General features: G+C 36.7%; 1 protein-coding gene across 4 annotated transcripts in view; it reads right to left on the reverse strand.

Moving 5' to 3' along the window:
• phactr2 (phosphatase and actin regulator 2) overlaps nucleotides 1-25,202 on the reverse strand; it is a 43,231-nt gene that overhangs the window by 16,511 nt on the left and 1,518 nt on the right. The window contains exon 1 of one of the 4 annotated variants that reach the window (XM_055171162.2): nucleotides 16,122-16,269. The exons of 2 other annotated variants lie outside the window; for them this stretch is intronic. In XM_055171162.2, the coding sequence (XP_055027137.1) occupies nucleotides 16,122-16,134 (13 nt within the window). In that variant the 5' untranslated portion in view covers nucleotides 16,135-16,269. Of the gene's footprint in view, nucleotides 1-7,632; nucleotides 7,943-16,121; nucleotides 16,270-25,202 lie in introns of those variants that run through there. One more of the 4 variants, XM_055171161.2, reaches the window with a different exon arrangement.

The following is a 25,202-nucleotide window of genomic DNA, read 5'->3' on the forward strand; positions in this document are numbered from 1 at the left end:
AGGGACCCTTACAAAAAAGAAACAAGTTGTATTTGGTTAGGCTGAAACTTTTTTTACAAAAGTTTAAAAGGAATACAAAGAATATAACCAATCGCCATGTTTTAAATTTGGACACAAGTGTGGAAACGGCATAGGCATCAGGGGAAGTGAAGATTATCAATGAATGAAGACCTAAATTTTGTTCTGTTTCTCAGACATGCCGAAACAGACAAATGTGACCGTGGACCACAAAGCAAGTCATAAGTAGCACAGGTATTTTTGTAGCAGGTGTCAACAACACACTGTATGGGTCAAAATTATCCTTTCTATGCCAAAAGTAAAGGTCATGTTTCATAAAGATATTTTGAATATGTATTATTCATTAGGTACATGTGTTTTTAAGGACTTATTTTTATTTTCCCCATTTTGCACCCTCGGAGTCCAGATTTACAAGTAGTTGTATCTCTCGGCCAAATATTGTCCTATCCTAACAAACCACACACCAGTGGAAAGCGTATTTATTTTATAAACTTGTATACATAATCTCAATTTGAAAAAATTACCCTTAAGACTAAGGGTGCACCGATATATTGGCCGATGATGCTTGCTATGCTACTCAATGAAATATGGCAAAATGCTGCTACATCCAAAAGCCAGGGGGCGCTCTTTTGCAGAAACTCAATATGCGCTGCAGACGAAGAACCATTACACACACAGCTATGACACACAGCTCCAGGATATATTTATATTGTTGTTCTTCAAACCTTTTCATGTATTTTCATGATAATAAAGAATATGTGTGATTATGTTTGACGAGGGTTGCTTTTTCAAATGAATGTTTTAAATGACTCAAACTAATAGTGATTTCAGATCGATAAGGACTTACTGATCAAAAGCCGTAGTACATGAAATAGCTGTGAATAATGCGATTCAGAAGAGATATCTGTCACGTATTATTAGTGTATATCGGCATTTATCGGTGCACCCCTACTTATGACCCTTATGATTTTGTGGCCCAGGGTCATAAATATTAATGGCCTGTAATATTAAAGAAAACCCTTAATATGTTCTACCCAAATATTATGTTTCTTAGCTCAAAAAGAGGTGTGGCTTTTTCACATGAGCCGTGCAAGAGGATATGAAACTTCTTTAACAAAAAAAACAATCTCTTCCTACATAACCCAAACACTGTCAACACTGCACAATCTGACCAAACAGCTTACAATTGCAACACCTCACCAGATGTAAGTGTAAAATGATCACAAAAGCGTTTCCAAGTAGCAAACGGGATCAAAGTAAACTGAAAACAATAAACAAAGGATCAGGCTCCAAAGCAGTCAGACAATGTATCATATCAGGCAAACGCATAAACACTTAAGTTACATTATTCTCTACAGAATTACAGCAAAGACTTGAAGTCAAGGTCAAGGACCTCCCCTATTGACGAATGCTATAGAAACAGCATGCTGAGAAGACAGTGACCTTTAACTTCCTGCATCTTTACGATGAGATTTTAAGACTTTTTTCCAAACTTTAAATCATAGCTAGTTATGAGAAGCACAACAAAAAGAAACAAAATGTCTGTTAAACTGTCCTTTCTTGGAAACTTCTTAATGTAATGTATTCATGTAGCTTCAACTGACGGAAGTAGACAACAAAACCTGAAATACAGCATGTGAAGGTGTTAAACAGAGAGGTCATAATATTAAAAATAAAGGAGGTCCTCATAAACGTTTTCACTTCTCTGTTCTGAAACATTTTTGAAGACCTAAAACTTTTAATCTTTGTTTAAAGAGAAGTCACAGGCAGTGATCAGCTTTTAGAAAAGTTAATCCGTCAATCTCGAGAAGTCAAATTACATTATATATCAGCCGACTTACAAGGCTTGGAATTTTTAATCCATAAACAAAATGTGAAGCATGTCTAAATAGTTTCAAACACTGACTAATGTGATACTGTCGTCTAGCCATAAGCACTGAATAAATATAAAAAAATAAAAACTACCAAAAAGGGTAACATCAAGCTTATTTGGGAACAAATGTAATCTTCTCATTATTCACACATTTACATTTCTCATAAACATTTTTAGATTATTAAATTATTTTAATAATATATATATATATTATTTTAATAATAATAATAAATTATATTAATATTAGATCACAATATTAGATCATTTCAAATGCTAAAATGAAATGATTGTTGAAGTGTTGACCCACATAACCTAGTTGACCCACATAGAAGTTCAAATGCTGACCAGCCAATGGGACACACCTCTCAGCATTGTGTGAGAACAAAAATGTTTATGAAGCCCATCTTTCACACTGAATAGAGAGCTTTCATTAGTGGCCATATGTGACAGAAATATGCTGAACAGCATGTCAGTGCTCTTTTTACCACCATCGTGAGGACTTTTTCGCTAATTAATTTTCCCCATGGAGCCAAAAATGACTTCAGATTTTATTGGCCTCTCAACAACCAGTTGCCTTCTGATTGGACTATTAATAGAAATCACAGTTGTGAGTACCGCCCCTGAGATTTGCATCTGTGAGCAAGTATGTGCCCTTTGGTGCCAAACTAAAACAGGGTAACTATTATCTGACATGATGTTTCACATGATTGTATTGACTGTTTAATATGTGGGCTACCATAAGCAAAACTAAGTAAAGCATTTGAAACTTTAGGGTACAGATCACCTGTGTCACTTTTACATAAATGATCTTCTATTTGAAAAGCAACGCAACTACATGTGGACACTAAGCTTATAATGACTATTGTTTAAGTCACTGATGCAATTTTAGGAAAAGCTCAATTTATTGGTTAATGGCTATTCTATAGTCAAATTGAGATGTTTTTTTATAAATTATTCATTTAAATGTATTTGATTTTATGTGGCAGTATTCAGACTGACCGGCATGTGACATCAATGTATCGTGAGATGGCAATTTAAAAAGCGGTACCGTTTTATTCTTTGATGTCATACGGCAGTGAATCTGCGCAACGCCGTATGCGGAAGTGGTGTCTAGCATGCCGCTCTGTTGTTGCTTCTATCAAGCTACACTGTGTGCTTTCACTATAATGTAACAGTTATAAAACTTTATTACATGGCTCTCTGGAATGCTTGATTCTGATTGGTCAGTTGAGACATTTGCAGGTTCGTTCTTTTCAAATAATAACCGCTCCAAAGTAATAACGCATAGCCGGTACTATTAAACGATTAAAATCGCTCCGCGCCAATAAAGACCAATAAAGATTACTGTTTGGCGCCATCTTGTGACAAACACTGGACAACCACAATTAAGAATGGAAAATTTTGACATTAATTTTAACATGTACGGAAAAAACAAAACACTTAAACAGTGGATAGAAGAACGAACAACGACAAGACACAGAGAGCTAACTGAGACTGAACTTGACAAAAAAGAGCATGACAGCTACGAAGCCAACACACAAAAAAATACAGAATTAAAACTTCTCAGAGAAAAAAATGGAGACAGACAAGTATGAAGCAGAGGATCTTAATAAGGTATTACGATCATTTTATGCATCTGTGCAAAGTTTCGCGGAAGGATAAAAATGTTAATTTAAAACAAATATGCCAATAAAATGTTTCAAATTCATATTAATGTCCGTTTTTTTTCTTATGTGACAAGTAGCCGTGTAATAAGCGGGATAATGTAGAGGCAGGCAGCCGGTAGTTATCGGGAAAATAAGCCCCTTCAGTGTGATACAAGACCCTCCGCTTCGCGTCGGGTCCTGATCACACTGTCGGGGTATATGTCCCGATAACTACCGGCTGCCTCTACATTATCCCTTACTTAGTTTATTTCTTCATCCATCAACATGATTTGTGAGTCCTGTCGGAGCGATTCCTATCGACAGTAAAGGTGACGACTACAACTCACATTGTTCAACGCTATAACCGCATCATCAAGCTACGCCATTGTTGTTGTTGTTGTTTTGCAACCTCTAGTGGTAAAAATGACACTGTGCATTTAACGAAAAACAGACATTTTCTGAAAATATAAAATGACATGGCAAAAAAATAAGTGTTTCTACCTTACCCCACTCTACCCAATCCTGTACAGTACACCCTTAGGTTTGTACAGCTGACTGAATTACTGACTTCCTCTATTAAAAGGGAGGACACTGAAACAAAACAGATAATGAACTTCAAAAAACAAATAGGCTGTAGTATTTAAACCTCCGAGTACTCTTAAGTAGGCATGCAAGTTTACAGGAATCATATTTCAGTGTGGCATGTCAACACTCTTGGCTGCATGTTTCTGTTCCTGTTTTGTGTAAAGAACAGACAAAAATGTAAAGCTTTTAAAATACACTTCACAGAGTATGTAGAAATTTGGCTTGTTGCGAGAAATTTGAGAAAATTTCAGGTTTTATATTTGTAAATAAAAATGAAACTAAAGTGTTAGATGACTTACATTTTTAACTATTTCTCAACTAAAGGCAGCCACACACTAAAAGATAATTGGGATGAATTTGGGACAATCCTAGGTAAAGTCCCGATCATCTTTGGGGTTGTACCAATTATCATATCCATTTTCTGTGGTGTGTTAAAAGTGATTGAATCAGCTCGAAAGCACGTTGCTCAAATCGCAAATCTCGATCTGAAGCATGCCTCCAATGCAGCCTCTGTTTTGTGCCCTTCATTCTGCCAATTTTGGAGGATGCATTAACTGTATCCTTCGTGCCCTTGAATCACCCACAATCCTTTGCACGTTCAAAAAACATTGCGAGAATCAAGTTTGCACTTTCGGCACCCAATTTCATTCTAAAATATAAGCCAAACATTGAAAGAGAGGGCACAGAGCTCACACAATTTCACTATGAAATGTAAGTCCAAAACATGCTTCACGCCCAAACACATTTATAGAACTGGGAGACCACAAACGGTTGATATATGATTCTCATTCACAGTACTGGAATGTTGTATTCACTTATTGTGGTGATACATTAGATTATCTTCTCACTTTAAAGTTTTCATGACAAGACCACGGGGCATGAACAGTTACGACGTTGCCATGAACACTTGTTAGACATCTCATACTAGGGTTTAAAGTATAGATAGACTGTAAACAAATATGAACCTACGTCACCCATAGGTTTGTGAAGAGCTTTTCTGAAGCCAATAGGATAACCGAAAATGGGTAAAGAATGGGTAATGTGGGTGAAGCTGAGGTGGCTGGTTGCTGAAACAATGCACGTTTGCAGTGGCAGTTCACCTGTCACTCAAGTGGTCATGCCCTTAATTACACACAACTTTAATGTTCAATATAATTTAAACTGATGAGTTTTTTACCCCCCTCACAGTTGTCATGAAGGGCAAAATGAGCTATATTTGGCCCAAAATCTTTTTTGAACCAGGCTGTAAACCTATTTCTACTATAAAGTTGGGCATTTTAACATGGGGGTCTATAGGCATTCAAGCCAGCCTCTAGTAGCCAGTTGATGAATGGCAGTATAGACGTTTAATAGGACGCACGTGTGGTGACGCAACTACGCATCTGAGCAGAACTTTACTTCCGGTCTCTGTTTGTTTAATGGTCTGACTAGTTGCTAAACTGAACTCTTGAACAAATATCTCAAGGCAAAAATAACAAATGTTTTGGTTTCCTAAAGACGAGGGAAGATGACGAATATGGATTACCACTATTTGATGGGAGGTTTGGCAGCCAATCTGTAGTAAAGATTGCATACATTAAATAGTACACATTTTACACAGTAACATTATCTAAGTGTAGTTTTTGATATGCTTTAGCTATGATATGAACTACGGTAATCTACTTCTTGTTTATTTGGCTTGTTATCAGAAATAAACTACTCTAAAAGGAGTTTTGATTCGTAGTGGAGTTTACCGGAAGTTACGCATGTCCCACGAAAGCCGTTTGTTTATGTTGTTACTGCTGAAACCGTCTATAAGTCACTTCTGTACTGGCTTCATCAGAGAGATCGTAAGGTTGCCCCTCAGTTTAAACAACCTAAATTAATGCCATTTCTTTAAGCCCGTCGTCCGCCATCTTTGTTTACTGTCAAGTCACTTTTGACTGTGAGAGACATTGCAAGATTTCCTGTGTTCTCAGTCAAAACTCAAGTTTTTTTTTTTGTGAAGGGAATCTGATAAGTGTGTGATGCCATAACCACAAAGTGACACTTCACACGCTATAGGAAAAAAACTGCATGTTTGTGGTCTTTCACATTTTAAGAAAACTTTTAAGATTTTAAAAATCTTTTAGTATGGCACAGGTTTTAAGCAACTGTATGGCTGAAGTGCGTTGTTTACGCCCAAAACACTTTTAACACACTGTGTGTCCCAATTCACTCATTCATTTTCATTCACTCTTTGAAGTAAACTATATTAATTAATGAAAGCAGGACATGGGGACCGATTTCAGCAATTTCAGTCATTGTTTGGAAAGAACAGCACATACATCCTGTTATACAAGCTAGAGACAGAACATCACACAGCTCTAAAACATCATGAAGTTAAAAAAAATATGACAGTGTCTTTATTTTTGAGTACACTGTCCCTTTAAGGCTAAAATAAACACGAAATCATTTACCGGAAGCATGTTATGCTTCTAATCCTACAGCATCAGTTCCTCATAATTAGGAGGAAAACAATAGACCAATTTCAGTGAATACTTTGTTCCCATTGCCAGAAAGGAAACTGCTTGCCATTGTCTTTCTTTTCTATAAAATAATGAGAAAGAAAACCATGCCTAAGACAAGGCACTATCAATTCATTTCCAGATATAAATATTTCACATATAAATGATACTTGCTTGGTTTCCTAAAATTATTACATGTATTTATAGTTGATAGTGTATCTACAGTGACCTGCATGCATCTGGGACCAAACCAATCCCCCCTTAAAACATGATACTGTATGCATGCTGTCATAAAACATTTTTATCAATTTTTCTTTGGGTAGCTGGTAAACTGATAGCGTCAAAGCTTTTAAATTCCAGCACTTGGGCAATAATGGAAATTATAGGGAAATGAAGGTGGTGGAAGATCATGGGATCTGGTCTAGAAAAGAAGCTTGACAGGAGCAAATTTACAACTACTGTAAAAGACTGTTGGGCCAATGGGTTGTTGAAAATAACTTAAGAGCAACTATATCATCAGTTTCAAAAGCGGAAAACACCACAGACACTGATTTCATCGTTATTCGGAAGTACACTGAAAAAGTACATCGCCCTTTATATTACGACAAAACCAAAACAACAGTATGAAACAATCATTTCCTGAATGCATTGCTCAGTAACTTACAAAATAAAGTAACACCACGTGTACTTGGATTCTCAAAAGATGTCCTTCTTTAAACAAACGCGGGCATCTTACCAAGACAAATGCCCACTTGTTGATCGTTTCCAACAAGCAAGTGACCTAAAAACAACAAAAAAACCCACACGTTTGCTTGCACTGTAAACAGCTTTGTGATGTCGGTTGTAACGGAGGCGTTTTGGTTTGTAGCGTAAGTTAGTGTTAATGTGCCAACCTCGAACTTGAAATAAACTTCGCGATCTTTAAAAAAAACTCATGCAGCAACTACAGCCCGCGTCTTTCCACCAAGATAGCGGTATATGTGAGTAAACAATAAATCATTGGACGAGCCCTTCAAACACTTACCGCTGGATCTCTGAGACAAACTGGAGACAGATGTCTGGCCCATGTCTGTCCTCAATGGGCCGCTATGCAAAAATCATACGACGCTCCGAACTTCTGCAACCAAGTCCACGCGATCGACATAACCCGACTATCATTTTACTCCTCCGACTCGTTAAAAGTGGTCCTCCATACTTTGTCAACTCGTAAAATGCGATGTAGTGCTCTAAATCTGCGGATTGAAATGCCTGTCATTCCTTTTAGTAGATTGTAAGCAGTCAGAGGTCATAAGGAGGAAGTTTCAAGCCCCTCCTCGTTACAGCTCTGCTTCAAGCATGGAAATGTATGTTAGTAATAACGCGGGGGCCAAAACTTGCATCACTCACAATACTGAATCACGAGTTTCCGTGCTATTTTTGGCTACAGTGCTTTAAAATGTAAAGAAATGAAACATGGTTTGTCCTATTTGAAACTGAAAGTCAGAATCACCAAGTGCTCAAAAATAGAGAAAAAATCTGGAGGAGTTTTAAATCCGAAATAGTGAACGACTACAGCACAGAAAACTATTCAGGATAAAACTTAAGATCATCCCTTATTGATGGATTCAAAACATGTCAGTTTTAAAATGTCGTTTTACTTATTATGTGTGTTTAAGAGGAATCAAAAAAGGACACAAAAATAATTTTGGTCTCCCTCCTATTTGTTTTAAAAGAACAAAATATGTCACCCTGTTATTATGTACTACAAACAGCCAGGTTTCTCTGTGTCAAATCTTGGCACTGCTATCCTCCAAGTTTGCTTCCTGCAAAAGAGGCCAAAAGCCCCACATACTTCCCTCAGCCCCCTCCTCGGCCCCCTTTCCCAAAGCAGAAGTGTGGGTGGGATTCAGAGCAGGAAGGCTGCAATCCTGCGCTCGAGATGTAAGCCATTGTTTTGCACACAGCTAAGCTGAATGTTCTCATCAAGTAAAACTTCTCCACCACTTTCCTTCTTCCTGAAGGTCCTCCTTTTGATTATAAGATTTTCTGGACACATAGTCATGAATCCAACATAGTGTGATTTGTTGAATGACTTAAATTGCAATAGTGACAAGGTTTGTATCAGTTTATTGTCTGAAACAAAAGGTTTCTGTTTTATTTCCCTTAAAGAAAAACCCATGCGTCCACATGGATTTCAAATGTGCAAAAATGCACAAGATCACACGATCACATGACATGTTTTTAACTTGTGATTTCACATTGCACATTTTAGCACATGTGAAATTCGTGTGGCTTTGCTTTCGGTAAGAGATTTTTAGTGGTATTTTAGGGGCGGTTTCCCAGGCAGGGATTAGACTAGTCCTAGACTAAAATAAATGTAAGAGCTGTTCAAACTGAAAACAACTTGCACTGACATATCTTAAAATACATCAGTGCCCTTTGTTTTGCCTCAAAATGCAAACAAGTAATGTTTTAGGAAGGCATGTTGGTTGGAACTAGTTATGTTTCCTAATTAAACTAAGGCCTAGTCCTGGTTTAAGCTAATCCCTGTCTGGGAAACCACCCCATAGAGTATTATGTTAATGGACATTGATTGGCAACAGTGATTTAGTATAAAAGGGCACATCCAGAATAAGGGGGTCCCCATGAAGGTAAAATTCTACTTTGTAGCTAATTATTTAAAGGTGCAGTGTGTAATTTTTAGAAGGATCTCTTGACAGAAATGCAAAATTATATACAAAACTATATTGTCAGGGGTGTGTAAAGATCTTTATAATTAAACGCTATGTTTTTATTACTTTAGAATGAGACTTTTTATCTACATACACCAAGGGTCCCCTTAAGTGGAAGTCGTCCATTTTGTGCCCCCATGTTTCTACAGAAGCCCTTAACAGACAAACTTTTTTACTAAGTTGTCTCTGACGATGACATGTTTTTTCCCGTAGCTTCTCTATGCGTTTCAAAAGCGAGGGGTGAGCAGTGGACTGAACCCTTGGTTCCAATTCGCAACCTCACCACTAGATGCCGCTTAAATTTACACACTGCACCTTTAAGTATGTAAATAATTTGAAGTCTGTCCATATAATATCACAATAACTATTTATCTAACAATGTTGTTTCTTGATAAAAAAGAAAGATATTTTAGGGGTCCCTCGCTATAGATTTATTATATGTGGGGGTCCCTGTCATCATAAAGTTTGAAAATCCCTGTTACAAATGAGCTGTCTATAGATCAGGGATACTGTGTTAATATGGATAAAGTTGTATGGTAAACTACATTAAAAACAAATTAAACTTTTTGTTTATTAAACTTATTGTGCACAGTAGGGGAAATCTGGAACAACATTACTGGCAACCAATTAGATGTTTAGGTCTAAGGGTTAAATGTAGGTTTAGGTTTATAACTGGATTAGCATTTACATTATCAACTGTTATTTCCCTCTAGTTAGGAGATTGTTTATGTTTAATTGTAAACAACTGACTTGGTACTTTTTTTACATGACTGTAGATACACAGACAGATAAGATAGGTATGTATTTCTTCAGGCTGTAGGGGGATTGGTATGACCTAGTTTACCAAAAGGTCAATGGGGCCTCTTCACATGAGAAATGCATTATAGCCTACTGTCTTATTACAGTATAGCCTGTAAAAATTCCTTGTTGCACCTCCATTTTTAAGTTTATCTAATGTGTTGTCCTTAATTTAACAAATCTCTGTGTTATTTTTGGAACAACACACTTTGTGTTGTTTTAAAACATTTTGTGTTGTCCCTTTAATTGATTTGAACACAAAATCAACACGAATTGACACATAATGTGTTAAATAGGATAACACAAAACAATGTGTTAAAATTAACACATCCTTCTTAGAGTGAAGTTGCTAGAAGTAATAAAAAAATGTAAATAACTTAAAGCAACACTAAAGAGTTTTTGCTCTTTGCTCCCCCTACAGGTTAGAAGCGTAATTGTCAATTACCACTGTTGTAAACACTGCAGCATAGCTGGCTCTGATTGGATTGTACGTCTGCCACAAAGCGAATGTGAAAGTGCCGTTTACCCTGTTTCGAGTGGATGAACGACTGAAACTGAAAAACTCTTTGGTGTTGCTTTAAGCTCATTCAACTTTATTTTTATAATTTATAGCACCTCCTCACTAGTCAAGGAAGTTGAAATTAATTGTAAATTCAAGCTGATTAAACATTAAAAAAAATAAGTACAACAAGGAATTTTTTACAGTGCATGCAGCAATGGAATTCTATAGCGCTCCCTGTTGTCCAATGATAGGATCAGTTTCCAGCTAAAAGTACTTCTCAATCTAACAATTATATTGTTTATGGGATGATCAACATTCTTCTCTCGGCAACCACCTCCAGAAGGACCCGATCCTCTACAATGATAAGACTTTCATGATGTGTTTATTTAGTCATCAGTTTATTTTGCACCAGTGCCCCCGCACACTACATCATAAAACAAGGCATTGACAACCACAGACTGAGCTTAAAACATGTCAAGCATTTTGTTGCACGTATTGAAGAATTTTAATCTGCGGAGACTCTACTTTCTACTAGAGATTTAGGACATGTTGACCCAGGAACATATCTTACTCAGCACAATCAGGACGTCACAGAGAAACCAAAGCGAAGCTCTGAATGGCTGGTATGTGGCAAGAGCTGTATAGTATGTCAGTCTGATGTCATGTCTTGTCTGCATCCGTTCACTTCACACTCTGACAGGGCCTGACAGGGAACCATGTGTACCCACATAAACAACTCTCACTCACACAAAAGTAAACACAAAGACATGTACATACATAGACTTCAAAGAATCAGAAGCAAATTTACAGCCAACAACACTATAAAAGAAAAATCAGCAGAAACATAAATTTTTAGAAAGCACCTATTTCATTGCTAAAAACAACTTTATTTTGTGTATTTGGTATTATACAATGTGTTCGCTTGGTTTATTGTTAAAAAAACACATTATTTTCCATTATTTTTGTAGCTCCAGATTTCACTCTCTTCCTGACTGCATGGATTTGAAAAGATCTGTGTCTCTGATTGGCCAGCTAATCTGTATGATATGACTGGCCTGCATACCTCTGACGTCGGCTGGAAACGTGATGCTCCTTAGCATGTTTAAAAGATTCACTTACAATGCAATGCTAACAGGAGTTAACTTTCAGGCTGTGAGTCCAAGTGGGAGGAATTATGATAATGTTGGTCTTGTCTACATCACCAATCCCAGGAAGTAGACTGTTGCCTACAATCCATGTGTTTGTTGTAGTCAAGAAAAGAGATTTACATTGGAGACGATAACTCGCGTCATCGTTTACTTTGGGGTTTGTACCGTTTGCATATTGTTAACGTTTACTAATACACACTTACACACTTACACACCAATTTACGCAGCATAAATGATTGGTTGGATGTTGAATGATTTGATACAGGGATTGATTACTTCTCCTTGGTTACCTGGATGTTGAATCTGAATTTTTTTACACTGAATCTTTTGAGACATTGAATTTTTTTACAATGAATCTTTTGAGACATTGAATTTTTTTACACTGAATCTTTTGAGACATTGAATTTTTTTACACTAAATCTTTTGAGATGTTGAATTTTTTACACTGAATTTTTTGAGACATTGAATTTTTTTACATTGAATTTTTTTAAAACATTGAAAAATGTCATAAGCAAAAAAACAGTGCTAGAAATTCGATGGCTTTTAAAATTCAAAGTCTGATTTAGATGCAAAATAAAATTCATTGTTAAAATTTGATGTAAAAAAAATTCAGAGCCAAGAATTAGAATTCAAAATCCAACGGCACAGTTTTACTTCCATAATAAAATATTAAACAATATTGTTACAAATTATATTGTCAGGTCAAAATAACTGTAAAGAGCAACTGATTGTTAGACAAAGTGTTAAAAATAATGAATTGTGTGGATTATAAAATAACTCTGAAATATTACACAAGATCTTCACTGCGTGCATACTATAAAAGATATTGAAGTCATAGCATACTACTATATGAGTTCCTGACCATGCATTGATTATGGCTCTGTCCCAGGGTCAAGAACAGAAGGGGTGTATGTATGGTGACTCACCAAAGCACAATACACCTCCATAGCTTGACAGCTAGATGCTGCCATCTATTGACCAAATGCATCCACACTAAAAGTAAATATCTAATTTGGTCAACTCCATTTACGATTCATGTTAGATATGTGAATGTTTATTCACCCTTTGCTTTAACTCACAAAATTAGATCATGAAAACCAGAATGTCAGGAACTTTCATCACACCCTAAATGAGTAAATCTGTCCGATCACAAGGTAAATTCCCACATTGGCATTTGTTGCTCCACATTCCATGCAGTTTCTCCCTATAGACTCAATTGGGAACCTTAATCTGAATTCCAATGTAGTCAGATTTCCCAAGAGATGGACGCCTGGACCTACTGTAGAGAGAAAAATCTATCCATTTGCATTAGAGCGCAGACTAAGTGCATATGGGAAGACGTTAATGGCAGACAGCGAAGCTTAAAACGGATCTATTTGCAACCCATCAAAACAAACACAACCCTCAAATGCTTATACAATGCCTATGTATTAGTCTTTAATATGCTGTTCATCAGAGGATAAGCTACCACTAAATCCCTCAACCCTTCATACTGGACACCGAGAGATATACTCAGTCTGTATTACAGTAGCATCCCAACTTAGTAGCCTGTCCAAGTGACCACTAGAAATAAAAGCGCACAACCTACTAAATAGGTGATCAATTTAGTTGAATGTAAATGCAGCATCACTGGAAAACGCACAGGAAAAACTCATCAATTATTAACTGCAATCTCAGCACAAAACAGCAGCTAATTATTGTTTAAGCGATGCAATTTAGTTCTTTCCTTTGCGCAAATGATTTATTTATTAACTCTAAACCTTGACGAAATGTTTTCGAAAACAGGATTTCTCACATCTAGCGCATCTACACCACGGAAATATTGCAGATGATAAATCTAAGATTTTGAGATAATTAAGTTACACGTGTTTATTTGAATATGAGGCATCAGCAGTTTTGAGCTAGACACAATGATACCTTCGATATGACATGACTAACATGGTCAACAATAAGAGCATGATGCATAGCTGGACATGTTATTTGTTTTGACAAGGCATCTGGCTCCATTTTAGGCCTTTTACCTAATGATGAAGCACAAGAAGGTATGGCAAACCATGTCGATCAATACTTGACATCCTGCCTGTAAGTGTTTTTCCCCAGCAAGGATGATTCTTATTTGAAAATCTGGGACATTTAATAATAGTACATTGCAGGGGGAGTAGAGAGCATTACATTTCACAAAGCATAAAATAATGCTGGCACTAAAGATGCTGTTGGTCATACTGTACACAGACTTAATTCAACGTTAGGAGAACCAATCATGTTCTCTGAATAAGAGGAGACAGCACGTTCATAAGAGGCACTTCTAAAACACCCCCCTTTTGTGTAGTTTTATTTATATTTGTCCCCACCATTGGTTAAAACAACCCTAAAGTATATATGTAACTTACATTTTTATAATTTTACCTGATAGTCCATTTGCACAAACAATGCAAGAGAATTTGTATACATACACATATATTTTTGGCAGATGCTTTTATTCAAAGCTATCACAGTGCATTCATACATTCGCATTATGCACCCGGAGATCAAACCTATGACCTTTGTACTGTTGCTAAGTCAATGCTCTACCAATTGAGCTACAGGAACACAGGACTTAAAGGGACATTCCACTTTTTTTGGAAATGAGCTAATTTTCCAGCTCCCCTAGAGTTAAACATTGGTTTTGGAATCAATTTAGCTGATCTCCGGGTCTGGCGCTAGCACTTTTAGCATAGCTTAGCACAATTCATTGAATCTGATTAGACCATTAGCATCGCGCTAAAAAATAACCAAAGACTTATTTTAAGAATATATTAAGAATATTTTTCCTATTTAAAACTTGACTCTTCTGTAGTTACATCATGTACTAAGACCGACAGAAAACTGCATGAAAATAGTCCTCTGCCATTGAAAGTAACCAAGGGGACTATTTTCGGGCAGTGCGTGGTGTCACTGCGCCTGCTGCGGCCGTGTTATATCAGCAAAGTCCTTGATTATTACGCCAGAATGAGAGTATAGTCCCTAGCCATATCTGCCCAGAAAATAGCAACTTTTAATTTTCTGTCAGTCTTTGCACACAATGTAACTACAGAAGAGTCAAGTTTTAAATAGGAAAAATATTGAAACTCTTTGGTTATTTTTAGCGTGATGCTAATGGTCTAATCAGATTTAATAGATTGTGCTAAGCTATGCTAAAAGTGCTAGCGCCAGACCCGGAGATCGGCTGAATGGATTTCAAAACAGTAAGAATCAAATGTTTAACTCTAGGGGAGCTGGAAAATTAGCATATTTACAAAAAATTGGAACGTCCCTTTAAGGTATAAGAATCCCCCGTGTACATTTGTAACATGGATTTTAATTTCAACATAAAGCAAATCCATCGTCAAACAACTACTTGCATGGGTAGGTAGACAAGAGAGGCTTAACCACCCTTTGAAATATTTTACAATGTATTTTAGCATCGTTGGCTTAGTACAGGTAGAGTGCAAGTCAGAGGACACAATTCTCTCTAACATCCATTTAAACAGATCTCTTAAGCAACAGGTTAAACCACATTTGCTGTACATTTCTACTGACAAAGCAGTTTAGTTACCCTATTACCAACTCTGGAATAAAAGAATAATCGAGCCTGTAGCTTAGGTTTTTAGATATGTAAAAACTTAAAACCTAAGAGAGTTTGCAAACCACTCCCAAACAAATATAGATTTGCATTGCAAAATATACAAAGGGTGGTTCCCAAGTGTATTTTGTGTAAAAAGCATTATCATGACATTAAACACACACACACAATACTATATGATGATGGTATATACTGTACATGATCCATGGGATGTTACAACCGACTCATAGCAATAATTTAGTTCTAGCCAGATTTCCACTTAACTAGCAAAGTCAATTGACCGGCAAGGATTTAATTCTCTATTTAAATTCTCTCAAAAATATAAAGCTAAATGCAGAGCATCCATTCTGTCATGTTATGACACAAAAAGCAAATCCAATTGAACATATCATATGACATGGTCCAAATATAGCATGACTGTAATGCACAACCAATGCTAAGCCCGTGTCTGTTTATCCTATGATTAGACATCAGAGTCACCAGATTCCCAGAACGTAAGCCGATAATGAAAACATCAATAGTATCCGAGACACGTTAAAGACCATCACACGAGTACATGTCAACAGATCATCATCCTCACGCAAGACTTCACAGCGCATGAGGAGTGAGGACGAACTAATACTCCTCCAAAGACATCGCATTTGACAGAAACATTAGAGACTTTTATAACTCGCATAAGCAGGCTAAACACACACACATGCAGAAGCAGCCACACAGATCTACACACAGGTTCAAAGTTATATGAGGACTTACAGGGATGCTCCATGACTGGAAGAGTAAAAAAAAGATTGCTCCAGTGAGACGACTCTCAATTTCCTCTCTCTCTCTCTCTCTCTCTTTGACACACTCACTCTCTCTCTCCCTCTCCCGTCAGCCCTTCCCGTGGTGCACTTGTAGTCGTCTCCTCCGCAGTAGTGCACAGAAGGAAGAGCAGCAAAGGCTGCTGGATGACAAACAGCCATTAACTCCATTAAAGTGAGCTGACGGAGCCAGTCTGAGTCCATCAAGTGGAACCACCCAGTCCACTGGGGCTTTCAGCTATCGCCTTTGGCTACGGGGGTTGGGGAGGGGTTAGCTGCTTTGGCCTGAGACAGATCCGTATCCTTCATTAAATGATTAAATTATTCCAGCTGAAACACACGATTGTACTTTTATCACCAACTTTAAGCTGTTTTACACACTCAAGGCTGAGAGCCACCACATTACCCAATCATATCCCACGCACAGGGTCAAAGAGGATTAATGGAAAGTGTTGTGTCATACTGTATGGCATTTGATTCCTGGGCAGGTTTGATGAAGTCAGTCTCGTGGGTGAAATCTTTAACAATTTCTTCCGAATCTATTTCGGTGTTGCATTTTGACGTCAAAAACTGGCCCCTGTTCAGAAAGGATGAATCACTGCTTGAGATGTTTCTTTCTGAATGCATTGGAAGATTGTTGCAAAGCTCACTCTTGTAGGCTGTGCGATCATATCAACCTAAAACATCTTTAGAATGAGTGCAGACAAAGTATTAACAGGAAGACATATAGGTGCAAAGCTATATGTGTTGTATAAGTTAACACAAAGATGTTCTTAGACGTATCCTATTTCACTTTTCCAACTTTTAGCATTAAGGAAAAATGTAAAAATTGATACATCTAAAATAATAAAAATATCAATCGTTACGATTCTTGAAGTTCAGTTGGTAAAGTGTTGGCAGCGCAAAAGGATGTAGATTTGATTACAGGAAACACACAAACTGATAAAATGTATGCTTTGAATGCATTGCAAGTTGCTTTGAATAAAAGCATCTATTAAATGCATAAATGTAAATGCAACATGTAATTTTGTGTGGTTTAATGTGCAAATCTATAATTTGTTAGCTGAGAAGTTGTAAGCACAGTGATACTTTCATAAAAATGTTTGAGCATCTCGTCCTAAAATGTGAAAATTATAGCTCTTATCAGCTTATCACCAGTCATGACACACAGCATATCTTATCCAAGATTATAAGCAACTTTATTTTAACATGGATAACCTATGGCTAGTACACAATTTTTGCTTGTTTTTACAATCTGATAGATACGTCATTTCATTCCAGACAAAAAATGATTTATGTACTTGAGTATTAATCCATTAAGTTAAAAGGACACTCCACTTCTTTTGGTCATTTTTCAGCTCCGGTAGAGTTAAACATTTGATTTTTACCGTTTTCGGCTGATCTCTGGGTCTGACGGTTCCACTTTTAGCATAGCTTAGCATAGTCCATTGAATCTGATTAGACCATTAGCATCGCGCAAAAAATAACCAAAGAGTTTCGATATTTTTTCTATTTAAACTTGACTCTTCTGGCTGCAGCACGCGTAGTGATATTAAGCATTGCCCGAAAATAGTCCCCTTGGTTACTTTCAATAGAAAGGGACTATTTTCAGGCACTGTGTAGTATCGTTGTGCCTCCTGCAGCTATGTTACAGCAACAAAGTCCTTGATTATTACGCCAGAACGAGAGTTTAGTTCCTAGCCATATCTGCCTAGAAAATCGCAACTTTTAATTTTCCGTTGTTCTTAGTACACAATGTAACTACAGAAGAGTCAAGGTTTAAATTGAAAAAAATATCGCAACTCTTTGGTTATTTTTTTAGTACGATGCTAATGGTCTAATCAGATTCACTGGATTATGCTAAGCTATGCTAAAAGTGGTACCGTCAGACCCGGGGATTAGCTGAATGGATTCCAAAACTGTAAAAATTAAATGTTTAACTCTAGGGAAACTAGAAATGAGCCTATTTTCAATAAAGTGGAGTGTCCCTTTAAGTATTTAAAAACTAAACGTAAAAATGCACCAGATTTTGTAACATCTTTCCAATTTATACCTTATAAACTATAGAGAAAAACAACAATGATTGCCTTGCAATGACAGTGTTCATACTACTATCGGCCAACAACATATTTACACTGTTGCTATGGTTTAGAACTTTAGTGGTCAACAGAATTAAAGAGCAGCTGAGCACCTACTTAACAACCTACATAAACCATATACATATGTAAATCAAACCACATAAATTGATGTTTTCAAAGAGTTATGCAAAATACAAACGTTCTTGTTATGAACACAGTAACCACTGCCTAAATGAACAGCTTGGTGGTCTAAGTTGCAGTTAATATTGGTAATGTTAACCAAGCATACAAGGAATCAATGGCAATATGTATTTAAAAAAAGGTGCTGAAGTCCACCGAGCACTTCCGAGAGCGATTTATTAAATCTCCATGTTGTTGAAACAGCACTATTGCTGTTAAAAGATCATGGCAACATCCTGATATAGTCCTGTGTGTTGTGGAATATTGTGACTTTAGACTGTGACATTTTAACTAAGGCAGGTTATGTTTTGCTATTAACCAATGCTGGGATAAAAGCAAACTGTGATGTGACCCAGCCTCTAAAAAAAGCATTATGAGTGATTTATACTTCACAAAAGCAGCAAATCACAAACTGTCAGGTTAGATTACCACACAAGCCAGTTCAGGCAAAATTACCTTTTTAACCACAGCATATATACACACTGGATATATTACACTGTCAGAAAAAATTTTTAGTTTGTCACTATAGGGTGGTAGAGTTAACATTATAATTACACAGACCTTTATCCCTCAAGGGTACATCTTAAGGTGTTTAAGTTTACAGCAGGATTTCCTTTTTGTAGGTACTGTCCCAGTAACAAGCAAAAAATACAAGTAACCGCCATGCTCATGGTTTAAGTCCTTGGTAGGTTGTGGGTCGTAACTACAAATGCTCAAAAGCCGATAAACCAACTTTATTTGTTAAAAAGTTGAATAAATGCAAATGCCATTCTCTCCGCTCTAAAAATACAACAGAGCATAGCAATTACAGATGAAAAGCATGATGGCCAATCTTCACATGTGCTCTTTGTGTGTCTGCTGAGAACGCCTACACTGTCTGACACATACAGCCGCTCAAGGAAGACTCCTACTTAAGATGAAGCTGCACACTAAGAGAAGAGAATTTAAAAGCTACATATACAGCAGGGTGGTAAACAAACCATCAGGAACCAAAAACGTACCTAGCAGGTGCACATGGATTCAGGTTCTCTAATATTAGATACAAGTTATATTGTGCTATCAATATCTATGATTACATCATGCAGGCATACCATTTTAAAATGAAGGTGTTCTTCTGCAAAAGATAAAGAAAAAACACCTTCAAGACAATACTTCTTTAATAATGTTCTTTTCATTAACAGTTTGACTTCTTACTAAAACATAAGTAAATTTTATATCATTAATACTTACAGTACACATTTAGCATACGTCTTTATCTAAAGGGTCTTACAGTGACTTAAAACTACACATTCTTCGGTATGCGTGTTTCCTGCATGAAAAACTGGTCAAAAAATGGTCCCAAGCTGTCACTGGGGCGATTCCCCTTCAAAAAGTACACCTTTGCACCTAAAGACTTTATATTAGTACCTCAGATGTACATATTGGTACCAAATGTATGCATATCTGGACCTACTGTAACCATTTATTTCTTACCTCTTTAAAGGAACACGTCCACATTTTGGGATTTTAGCGTATTCACTGTAATCCCCCAGAGTCAGATAAGTTCATAAATACCCTTCTCATCTCCGTGCGTGCAGCAAATCTGTCTGACGCAGCCCCCGCCAGCCTAGCTCAGCACAGAGACCGGAAATGCACGGCTCCAGCTAACATACTGCTCCCAATAAGTGACAAAATAATGCGAACATTTTCCTATTTGTGTGTTGTGATTTGTATAGTCACACAGTGTACAAATAACGAAGTAATATGGAGACAGGCATTTTTTAACAGTATACATACTGGGAACTATATTCTCTGAAGTCGAAGCACTGCTACATGGGCGGAGTGATTTGCTCGCAGCACCCGATAAGCCCCCTGGTGAGGAGCAGAGAGTTCGGTCAGAGTTGTGCAAATCACTGACCCCAAGTAGCAGTGCTTCGTCTTCTGAGAATATTAATCCCAGTATGTATACTGTTAAAAGATGGCTTTGCCTCATATGACCTTGTTATTTGTACACGGTGTAACTATACAAATCACAACACATAAATAGGAAAATGTTCACGTTATTTTGTCACGTATTGGGAGCAGTTTGCTAGCTGAAGCCATTTACTTCCAGTCTTTGTGCTAAGCTAAGCTAGCGGGGGCTGCGCCAGACAGAGCCACAGCACGCACAGAGATGAGAAAGGCATGCACGGACCCATCCAACCCCGGGGGATACGGTGAACAAGCCAAACTCCCAAAATCTGGGCATGTTCCTTTAAAGGAAAACACCACTGTTTTCCAACACTTTACCATGTTCCTACCTCAACCCAGACGAATCAACACATACCCATCCTCATTCAATGCGTGCACTTAATCTTTGTACAGCGCATCGTGAATGTGTTAGCATTAAGCCTAGCCCCATTTATTCCTTAGGATCCAAACAGGGATCAACCCAGAAGCCACCAAACACTTCCAAGTTTTTGAATTTGGGCGCAGTAATATTTATGGAAGTTTAAGCGAGAGGGGGAGTAGTCAGGAGTAGGGCTTGGTGATAAAACAATATCGATGTGTACCGTTGACACACCTTTATCGATAACGACAGGAAAAAAACTTTGATATGACGCATGTTAATGCATTGCTAAAACTGCATTGGACTACACTACATCGCCATTCCTATATCTTAAATAGCCTATTATATGCCGTGATAAAGGAGCGTGCTGCGAGTGACAAGCAAACAGTCAATAACAAGTGTTGCTGTGGGGTTCGGTTGCGTCATCACCATGTAACAGGAAAAGCACGAAAAAGTGTAAAAATAAGTGTTGTGGCTGAGGAGATCGTCAATGATAAAAGAAATATTAGCTCGCCAGTGTTGCAGTCTTTATGCATCTTTATGTAAGATATACACTTTGTGTACTACTAAACTAAAATTGTTTATTGTTTGCCTGAATAAAGTGTGTAAATAAAACACAGTTGTTTAAAGTCTTTTTTTTTCTAGCTACTTGTAATTTTTTAAAAAGCTTAATAAAATGTATCAATAATTATCGCTATAGAATAATATAACATGTTATATCGACGATAAACATTTTAGCTTTATCGCCCAGCCCTAGTCAATGGTGATGATGTTACTGCGCGCCGAGGTCGAAGCGCTGCAAACTAAGTGCTCTTCCGCCATACAATATAGTTCTCATTTTTATCTGCTTAAAAAAATCACCACGTTTTATTTTGTGCCACCATACTTACTCGTTTAACTACTCATATACCAGTCTTTAAATGGGGAAAACATGGAAGTGTTTGGTGCCTTTTAAATTTATCCCTGTCTGGATCCCAAGGAATGAATGGGGCTAGGCCAAACGCCAACACATCCACGACACACTGCACAAAGATAAAGTGCAATAGTGCATGCAATGAAAAAAGAAAGGTATGTATTAATTCATCTAAGTTGAGGTAAGAACATAGTAAAATATTGAAAAACTGTGGTTTTCCTTTAAAGTCTAAATAACACAGGGAACGGACTCGGTGTTGCAAGCACTACACTCTGCAAGTGTGCTACTGGCACATGTACATAATAAATATACACTCATTGTAATAAGGAGACATACACATATGGTTTGCATGTCAAAATTTTCTAACGGGTAGGACACAGGCATACTAAGACATAACTTTCAACTAGTGAACTTTTTAACTAAAAACCAACAGGTAAAAGTAATCTCTATAATCCTATCTTAATATAAAACTGTACTCTGTACCGTATAAAATACAAAGTCACCAATATTGACACACTATCTTTAATGTTCCATAATAATCTATTCATTCAGGTGAGAGAAGCAAGCTATAAAAGGTTGCTTAATGAGTTCTGTCTTGAGTGTATTGTTAGAAAAGGGCAACCACTCTCAGCAGCCCTATTCTGCCATCATTAGCTGTGTATCATTACATGACTAATTGTGTACAGAGGGACAACACGCATCCTTACACCAGCATCAAAGGACGTGAAACCTACAAATTAATACAAACAAACAGAGAGCTTCACCATGCATTACCAAATCACACAGTGTGAAAGATAAAGTAGAGGTTGTATTGATGCAAACAACAGTTGGATGTATATTTAAATGTGTCACTTTCTTCGCATGCTTCTCAGAACACATTGACTGCTTTGCAAGAACTACATAGATCCTGTTGTGATGGCTGACAGAGAAAGGATGCTGTGTACACTTCTAAGTAGCATTAAGTGGCTGCAAGAACACAATCGGTCCAGCGCTATGACGAACGATGTGAATTATTGATGTGAGGATTTGAAAACAATCAGGTGGTTTTAAAGCTTGTCTTAAACCATTTCACCACAGAACAATTCTTAAAGCGGGTTGACAGTCCAATACCACGCACTGCATTTGAAAATCTGAATGCAGACATCCCTCTTGTGGACATGCTTTAAAATTGCAAGGAAGAAAAATAATTAAAAAAAACTAGAAGAAACACAGCACAACAGACAAATACGTTAATTTTAACTTTGGCATATTTAAAACATCTGAGCTGCTGTGATCATTCGAATAATTTTCTGCAACCAAATGTACATCATAATGTACATTTCAGCCGAAGAGTTGACAACCAGCACAGATGTGCTTTGAACATGGCTATTTAAAATGCTATCACTGTCATCATGTCTCTCACACACACCCAGACGCCCAGTCACAAACAGCAAATTATGACCCTTGAGATTTGTCATGTAGAGTCAGTTTGGTTCAGTAACTGCTATGTGAGATATTCGGTGGTAACAGAAGTGATTACAATAAAATCATGAAATCTTTAACTTTTTACAAACAGATGATGTACTATGAAATCTCAAAGCCTGAGAGGTTATTTAATTTTTAACAGTATTTCTTTGAATAGATAGAGCCATACTGTGCTTATTGTTGGCTTTTAAAGAAAACATTAAATTCTCCTTTATTAGTAAATTGCATATTGATTTAGATAAAAGCATTTGCTAAATGAATAAGTGTGCATGTAAATTAAACAAAATGTTTAAATGACTAATAAAAAAGCTTTGATAGAGCAAACTGTGTAGTTTATTTGACTGAAAGGTCAGGAAGTGGTTTAAACTGCCATTTCTATAGATATCTTACTCAGTACAACATCATAAATATGAGCCTTATGTAATACAAAACCATTCTTCTTTCTAAAAGACATAAAAATATAATGTAAACAATACCAATAAAAGGGTTAAATTTTCCGTAGGCCTAGGATTGTGCTTGTAGACATGAAAGTTTGTAAATATTTTTGTCATTGTTACGGTTTATACCACAGGTCTGTTGATGTTATTCTGACTGGTTAAGAAATGTTCCACGGGTGTTGATTATTTTTCTGTAAAAGGCGCACCTAACCTGTCCTATGTCTTAAAATAACCACCAGAGCAATGTTTTGGGGTAACTTTGGTATAAGTGGAATAATTCACTCTGGTCCTTCGAATTATTTGAAAATAATGTACACCCGAGGTGTAACTTCGCTTCGCCTCTTGCCGCATTACCACCTTTGGTGTGCATTATTTTCAAATAATTCAACGACCCGTCGTCAATTATTCCTTATGTATGTCATTTCTATCCTAAAATAAAATCATTTCCATAATGCTCACATGTGTAGGGGTGAGCGGGGCACAAACTGACATGGGTTAATTGTAACGCAGCTACTTTACATATTTATACAGGGTCGAGCAATCTGTGCTTTTGGTGTTTTTCTTTTACTGTCAGAAAATTATCTCCTGTAATTTGTGTAAAGTTTTGATGTGTTTTGTTTACGATATTAAACAAAGAGTGTTTTGAAGGAATAAAAGTACATTTCTTAGTCTTATGGTTTTTTTTTCGATTTCTGAGTTGGGTGTGTAAGTCACCAAATCCAACCTTATATTATTCTTGTTACTTAAAACATAACACGATTTCGACATGTCAGCAACTCCTACTAACTGATAGCTGGTACTGAAATCATTTTTACACAGCGGGGTTAGTTGTAACACAGTGTTACTAAGCGTCCAGTATACATGAAATGAAAACAATTTAAATACTATTAATCAAAACGATACCTGTTAATACAATATCAGGGGAAATAATTCACAATATGATTTTTTTTGTCTTAATTGTGCAGCCCTTTTAAAAAATATATATTTATATGCATTGATGCATAATACAAGGATGGTTAGATGAAGGATTGTGAATGAATGAATTTGTTAATATTTATCTATTATAGACAGATATATAAACAATATACACCTTTAGTGTATATATAGACAGAATTTGATTTAATAATTATTTGTGTTAAACAAAATTTTCTAGTAGGTGTTACAACAAACTTTGTTTGTTGCAATGAACCCCACCTATGGGGCAAGTTATAACATTTGCACTCTCTGTGTAACGCTTTCGGTGTAATTGTACGATAACGATAGGTCCCACAAACAAACTTTAAGTGTTTATTTGTAGCAGAGATATGTTTGTTGATTGTGTAAATAAATTATTAATCTAACTTAATTTTTTTTAATGATAGTCAAAGCCAAAAAGCGTTAGGTTGTGCCCCGTTCTCCCCTACTAGAACCACCAGAATTTAACAACAGTTTTAGTAAACTATGATTTTATACCAAACCACAAACAACATTTTAAGCCTCTGAAGTGTTATTTCCGATTACGTTCTCAGTGAGATCATCTGTCATCTTGTTATATATACACACAGGTGTTAAAGGTTACAATGTGGGCGATAACTGTGATAACTAATTACAGACGGTTTAGAAATTGTAATTTCTCCTCTTCGTGGCAGGACAAGAAATAAAATGCTTCGTCACC

Source organism: Misgurnus anguillicaudatus, chromosome 11 (assembly GCF_027580225.2).
Source record: "Misgurnus anguillicaudatus chromosome 11, ASM2758022v2, whole genome shotgun sequence".
Taxonomy (NCBI): domain Eukaryota; kingdom Metazoa; phylum Chordata; class Actinopteri; order Cypriniformes; family Cobitidae; genus Misgurnus; species Misgurnus anguillicaudatus.